Source organism: Labrus mixtus, chromosome 17, assembly GCF_963584025.1.
Source record: "Labrus mixtus chromosome 17, fLabMix1.1, whole genome shotgun sequence".
Lineage (NCBI taxonomy): Eukaryota > Metazoa > Chordata > Actinopteri > Labriformes > Labridae > Labrus > Labrus mixtus.
In genome coordinates, this window is record NC_083628.1 from 1,277,731 (window position 1) to 1,285,230 (window position 7,500).

Here is a 7,500-nt window from a genome sequence, read left to right on the forward strand (position 1 = left end):
TCTGCAAACAGCATTATAATCGTAAAGTTAACCTGCCAGCTCCATCGCTTATGTTAGGAGGTGTGTTCCTCCACGGGGCACGACAATGACCTTAATAAACTCCTGTAGTCTGTGATGAGCCATGATTTTCACATCTTGTATGGCGTGCATGCTGCAGATTAAGATTCAGATTCTCCTGATGTGTGTGATGATTTTAAAAGCCTGACTTAATCCACATCAAACGTTCTTCACTCTGTCGTTGTCTCACCGCTCACTCTTTTGTCATCTTTGTTGTGAAGAAGAAAAATCTGATTTTCCAGACAGAAGTTGATCGTGTGGTGTGAGGAAAGATGATTCTGTCGTGTTACATTTCTCTCTATTTGAGCCTCTTTCCCATCACATGTGTTTTCCTCCCACAGGGGATCAACTGGTTCCACTGGAAAGGCCACGAGCACTCGATCGAATTTGCAGAGATGAAGATCAGACCGGCCAACTTCAGGAATTTTGAGAGCAGAAAAAAACGATCATAGACTCGTGAGCCCCCCCCCCCCCCCCACCCCCCTCCTTTCACACCTCGACTCCACACACACACACACACACACACACACACACACACACACACACACACACACACACACACACACACACACACACACACACACGCTCCCTCATCCTCCGATCGTTCTCTAAAACACAAAGACAATCACACTGAAAGTAATTCAGTTCTGGTCGTTGCAGACACCAAAGATTTGAGTTATGAGCCGTTAAAGCGTCTCATCGTCCTGACCGGGTGCTGACGTCTGCGTGGTCATGGAGACGGTCGTGCGAGGTGAATGAATGGTCATAAAATAATAATGTGTTTTTTTGGGACCAAACATGTGAGAATCAAATGTCAAATCAGGTCGGTGAATCCAATCGGTCCGCTCCACGTCAAAGGCACATAGAGGCAACACTTCCTGTTCACTTCCTCCGTCTTAAACGGAGCGTTTGAAGAGGATGAAACAAACACATTTTAAAGAAACACAAAGACCTCCAGGAAACGTCTTGTGTATATTTACTGTCCCAACATCTGATTGGTTGAACTGAGCTCTTATTTAAATTGTGCTTTACTTATTTTGATAGTAAAAAAAAAACGTCTGAATGATGCTCTGCAAACCTTCAAATAAACACAGTTTGATAAAAAAAAAAAAAAAAAAAGTGTGTATGAGCCCTTTATTTAATAAGAGAGATCATTTCCAGCTTTCACCAGCAGATGGCGATGTTTACCCTCTGTGCATTTCTGTTTGGGAACGTGCTGCAAGAATTAAAGTGTTGATGTCTGCAACAATAGAATACTGGGGGAAGCTTTGCACAGTTGGTACACAGGTAAAAAAAATGATGACATAGCACGGGGAGAAAACACAGAGACAATGAAAGAGAATTCGTCATGTGTTCTTTGCATGTGTGGATGCAGATGTGACAGAACCGATGCGGCTGCAAAGCTGTGATGATGATTTTAAAAGACAGTTGCCCTATGGTGCAGTTCACAAAACCACCATCGCCATAGTTCTAGAATTCAAATATCTTAAAGGGGACATATTATGAAAAATCCACTTTGTGTTGCTGAACATCTATTTGGGTAACCTGAGAGTCTACTGACCCCACAACATGTGAAATAAACCATCCAATCCTTTGTTTGTGGTCTGCATAAGTCTTACAACACAGAGAAAAATGCTCCGTTTCAAATGTGCTCTCCTTGTGATGTCACAGTGGGATTCTAGTAAAATAAAATAAAAAATCCCCTCCCCTCCCCTGGTATCTCCACCCATGGACTCCACCCCCAGCCTAGAACAAAACTTTTGCACAGGTCCGCCATTTTTATTCTCCCTAGCGAACTCGGAGCAAACTGTCAGAAAGTTTCATAATATAGAAGTTTAAGTCCCATTCGACCTCTAACCTGCTGCCTCTGCTTCTCATGTAATCTCTATTTACAGATTCTACATTTCTGTGTCGACTCTGTACACAGCGGTCTGGATTCTCAGCATGGGACCTGATCTGGTTTCACGTTTGTAGTACATTTGTAGCCCGAGCTTGTATTGACCAATCTCACATCAGCATACTTTGGTGTACACACAGGGGCGTGTCCAGGCATGTTCAACGTCAACACAGAGTTATGCACCTACACATAAAAGTGATATGCAGTGAAAGAACCTAAAGTAATGTGCTGCATTTTACATGTAAAGAAAACTACTTCAGTATAAAAACTGATGTGTCAACAAACGTCAGGCCCTCTGACACTGAAGCTTCAGTGTTTATCCAGCTCTGCATGGGTCTGTAAACCTTTCTGTGTTCTAACCTCTCTCCATTTTTCAAAAGCATCTCCAATATTGATCCTAGTTTGAGCACGTTTCTGCTCGTGGAGCTTATTAGAAACATGCAGAGGCTTTTTAGGTCGGGTACAATCACTTCTATCTGAACCACTTCTCTTGCCCACTTCCATCGCTGCAACACCTGTTGACCTGATAACTGCTCTCATATCTGGACAACCGAGGGGCGTCCAAAACGGGCCGTGTGGGGGGGTGTCTTAAAAGCGTCTACCTTCTCTGGTCCAAACAAATCCAGAGCATTCAGGAGCAGAATCTAAAGTTAGAAGGAGGACATACTGGCTGCTGCATTGTTGTCAGAGAAGCCAGCACTTCAACATGTTTCCTGAATGATCAGATAGTAAGATACCTTTATCACCTCACTCTCTACACATCTCACTGATTGGACCTTTAAGCCCCTTCCAGCTGACTTCCCTGCCCGTTGGAGTGGTTTTTCCAAGCCGGTATTAAATTCAATCACGGCGTCTTTCATGATAATTTGGAGAGACGCCCTCTGGCTCGAGAGCATCCCAATATCTCTGCACCCCCTGGGATCTTTTTTCTCGACTTCGTTCCAAAGTCGAGCTTTAAATCTGTGTTATCTTTCTGTTGCAACTGGAGCCCTTTGGAGCCTTTTTTTGTGCAACACAAATCAATACATGTTAACAGTTGTCATCACATCTTCGCTCTATGTAAACTGCTCCACATTTCAAGTGAAACTGTTGAACTCGTTGCCTCGAGGGGCTTTGAAGACTCGCCAACGTCTTTACACTACGAGCGCCCTGAAGGAGGAATCATTTAGATTAAACCTGACTGATCTGCAGGATCTACGTTATGTTGCGTTTAGCGTGTGTGGGCTGTATTAAGGTCATTGCAGTATTTCAACATCAGGGAGGTGACCTATTAATCAGACTCTACCTTTGTAGCATGCATCAATCATCTTGTGTGCAGATTTCAAGATAGCAATCTTGCAAGATATCTACTGACTGAATGATAAAGTGTTGCAGAGCTACGCAGACACAAGTACCATTAATACTTTTAAATAGCACTTTTCATAACAGGTGACTTCACAACAGACTAAAATACACTGAAGATAAAAACTAAATCCCAGAGTAAAAGCTTTTATGCAAAATAACGTCTTCAGTAGAGAAATAAAATGAGGGTGTGACTCTGCAGGTCTGATTTCCTCTGGCAGACTGTTGCAAAGCCCCGTCCCCCTTTAGGTTTCAGCCCGGACCTTCAAACATGGAAGCAGAGCTCTACCTGTCGTGCCTTTAAAGGCTTTATATGCCTTTATTTTTTGATCCAGCAGATGTCGCCCTTGAGCACCAGCATGAAACCAAAACAACTGGCGCTGCATTGTTGTGTTAGCATGCTAATGCTAGCGATCTTTATTATGCTCGTATCTTCACACTGCATGTAAATTTACCTGAAATGAGCGTGATCTAGAAACACAGTTAAGCAGTGAGTACAGTATGTTATTCTTCTTTTCTCTAGTCCCTCAATTAAACAACTTTTATACACGAGGGGAGGAGTCAGCCGGCCGTCCGGGCGATGTAAACAAACTGAAGATAGGACTCTGAAAACTCTGAAAACATCACAGACAGTGGGACTCGGGTGTTACACCCATTGTAGACAGTCATGACTCACAGAGTTACTTTCAGAGGAGATACTTGATTTATATTATATTTAAAGACTTTAAAGGTACAAGATGATGAACGTTTACATTAAAATATCTAATTTAACTCAAAATTTACTAAACCTGTTATAAATGTTTGTTTGTTGAGTTCTTACATTACCTCAAATATTTCCAAAGCCAGACTAATCCTTCATTTTAGGGTTGTAACAGGACTTGTCTTTTCATGGATGCCTCCATGACAGACATGGCATCTTTATCGTTGCCGTGGAAACAACAGATGTTACTTCAAAAACCGCTGCACAAGGAAGCGTGAGCTGCTGCTGAAAGCTGCCGTACTGTTGCTGTGATAAAAATATCATGTAAATTATACTCGGATACATTAGCTCGTCGGTAAAAATATTCTCTTCCTCAGGTCGGTTTCACCCGGTCGTCATGACTACGGTCAACGCAGAGTTTGTTTTCATTGTGGTTGGGAAGGAGTTAGCAGAGAGAATCACTCCCATGATTCCCCGCCAGCCTCGACGTCATCTTTTTGTTTGTTTTGATTGAGAGCCCCCTGGTGGTGGAATTTACACACTGCGTGTTTAAAGTAATTAAAATAATCTTATAATAATTTCTATAGTATGCAGTGCTCACGACAGCGTACAACACTATGGCGTAGATTTGACACCGGTTAATAAATCAGACTTTTTATACGATACGCTTCACTGTCTCCATGGTTACATTTGTGGTGGAGTCCACTGCTGCCCCCACAGCAGCATTAACAAGGAGGGGGAGTACGGACAGAGGAGGAAACGTAACTTGAACCGCGCAGCGCTCTGTGTGTACAGAGCCTGACACCCTCAGCTGTCGCAGGTTAAGGATGTCGGAACATTTTTTTGTGTGAATATGACAAAGAGGAATGCGAAGAGGAATGAAGAGACACTGGATGTCGGCTGGCACGGAGCTGGGAGTTTTTCCACTTAGAAATAACTTCTGACCTGGATTTCTAACCATGCATCTCTCTCGCTCTGACGATCACATTTCATCCTGAGACGGTTCTAAATAAGGACTCGGAGGTCAGGAGCCAAAATGCCTCAGTAATACAGCTCCAAAGAGGATTAGCGTCAAATCTTTCCAATAATCGTACCCCTCAGTGTCCAGGGAGAGATTATACAGTTCTCTTGTGTTTGTCAAAATCAGAACCATATTTCCCATGACCCTGATTTCTTCCTGTAGTCGGAGGGAGGGGGGGGCAGATAAGAACCGGTAACAGCCCCTGATAAGAAATGATGCTGAAGGGTGAACTCGGCTCATATGGTGTAAAAGTTGGTAGCTGTTTTGATGCTATAGACAGAGTGACCATATTTTCAAACCTCCAAACCGAGACACTTTTATTTCACCGCAAACCCTACAGGTATCGATCTGGATCGGTGACCTGCTCTGGCCTCACAAGGTGGGATGTAAAGGTTTTCTCATGAGCTGCTCGTTTAAGTTGGTTGTCAGCGGCGTTAGCGTCACTAAAGTTGAAGGTAACAGCGCTACTTCCAGCCTGTTCCCACCGTTTGCGTCTGCAGGTGTCATTGTAGTTTAGCATTTCCACTGCAGACAGACACCTGAGGAGGGTCCAAGCTGGAACTCTCCTGGAGCTCTTTGGAAAACACTGACTTCCTGTTCAGTATCACAGCTCGCCTACCCGTCGTTATGCAGCATGATAAGCTAGGTTAGCTTAGCAACAGCCACAACCTCGAGATTGTGGATGTGCAGACAAATCAGTATTGACCTTTGACTGGCGGTGCATTAGTGATGAACAACATTGACTGACATACACAGACAGATCAGTGATGTTAGCATGTTGTGTTGTTGTGGTTTGTTAAAGCGGGGACATGTTAGTGTTTTATAGATATTTGTGGGGACTCGGGGTCACAGCGCCTGAAAGCTAGACGGTCCCGGTCAAATCGGGACGTATGGTCACCATAGCTACAGAGCCATTCCTCTTAATGCCCTTAATGAACCGGATTTATCTGACAAGTTTCCCACGACAACGTCTTGAGATCAGGGTGTTTTCTCATTTCATCAGCTTAGCTTTGCAAGAGGATTACAAATCAGGGAAAGAAATGCTTGCTCACCTGATTCAGTCCAAAGGTGAAAAAAAATGCACCTCTTTGCATGCAGAACGGCCACAGTATTGCTGTGGTAGGGGCGTTCCTTGTTTCCTAACTTCAATGTGAGAAATCATCAGGAGAACACGGGCAACGGGAAAAGAGAGACAGAAAAGTCAGCACAATAAATGTCCTTCAAAACATGTTTGATCGGGGTAGAGCAGCAGCGTACAGATCAACGGTGAAGGCATTTCAGCACGAGGCTTTCATCAGCGTTCACAAACTTTGAAGGATATTTAGTGTGCTGACTTTTCTGTCTCTCTTAAGTCTTGTTGTGGTCGTGCACCTGAATAATTGTATTACGGTTGAGTGTGCTCCTTTGTTGCTGTTTTGAACGTGAAAAAGAGACCAGGAGGACCAACGATGTAAGACCATTCGATCATTAACGTCAGTGGCTGATATGGAAAGAGGGAAAAGACACAGCTCCTGATGCGATCTGATGCTGCGGACCATCTTTGTTTTTGTATTTTTTCAACTGGCTGCAAACATTTTCCCCCCCGACGGAAAGTTAACGTGATAGTAAACATGACCTGCTTAACGTCATAGTATTAACATTCACCTTAAAGCAATGTGTGCACAAGTATTTTCCAGGAAACTCATAACTACAGCCAAACTGCTTTCTACCTAGCTCATAGTAACATTGAAGCCGCTTCAAGCTAGCTGATGAGCTAGCACAGTCAGGCTGCTTCAAGCTAGCACAGTCAGGCTGCTTCAAGCTAGCTGATGACCTAGCACAGTCAGGCTGCTTCAAGCTAGCTGATGAGCTACCTTGACTATAACTGATAGTCAAGGTAGGTAACAGTCAAGCTGCATCCTTCATAGTTAATGATCACATTTAATCTGCTTTGTGGCTATCTGTTTATTATAGTCAGGCTGCTTCCTAGCTAGTGCTAGCTTTATGCTAGCTTATCGAATGTGGCACAGATTACTAACAGATCGTTTAGTGTGACGCAGGTTCGTTTGGCTTAGTAGGGCGTATGCAGTATACCATTTTTACCGCCCCCCCCCCCCCCCCCTCCTCTCTAGAGTCCATGCTCACACAGGTCACCATGTGGTGGACTCTGAAGCTTCAGTGTTTATCCAGCTCTGCATGGGTCTGTAAACCTTTCTGTGTTCTAACCTCTCTCCATTTTTCAAAAAGCATCTCCAATATTGATCCTAGTTTATCATTTCATTCAGCAAATATCTTACAGATCGCTCCTTTAATATTCAGCTTAAAGAACACAAAACAGAAGACATCAGACCAGTGTTTGTATGTTTAGATTTAATTCATCTAAAACAGAAAGTCTGACAGTCTCCAGTAGCTACACTGTTATTCCTCCAGGAGTCTGACACACACAGGGGGAAGCTTCAGTTCAACAGGGACCTGGCTCAATACATGTGCACCAAAATTAGCCAA

At 43.6% G+C, this 7,500-nt stretch overlaps 1 protein-coding gene across 7 annotated transcripts in view; it reads left to right on the forward strand.

Annotated features, from left to right (window-relative positions):
* Positions 1-1,000, forward strand: part of LOC132992068 (tenascin-like) — a 34,815-nt gene extending 33,815 nt beyond the window's left edge. For all 7 annotated transcript variants that reach the window (XM_061061177.1, XM_061061180.1, XM_061061178.1 and 4 more), the window contains one exon: positions 399-1,000. In XM_061061177.1, coding sequence (XP_060917160.1) covers positions 399-509 — 111 coding nt within the window. In that variant the 3' untranslated portion in view covers positions 510-1,000. The remainder of the gene's footprint in view (positions 1-398) is intronic.
* Positions 1,001-7,500: the final 6,500 nt, after the last annotated feature.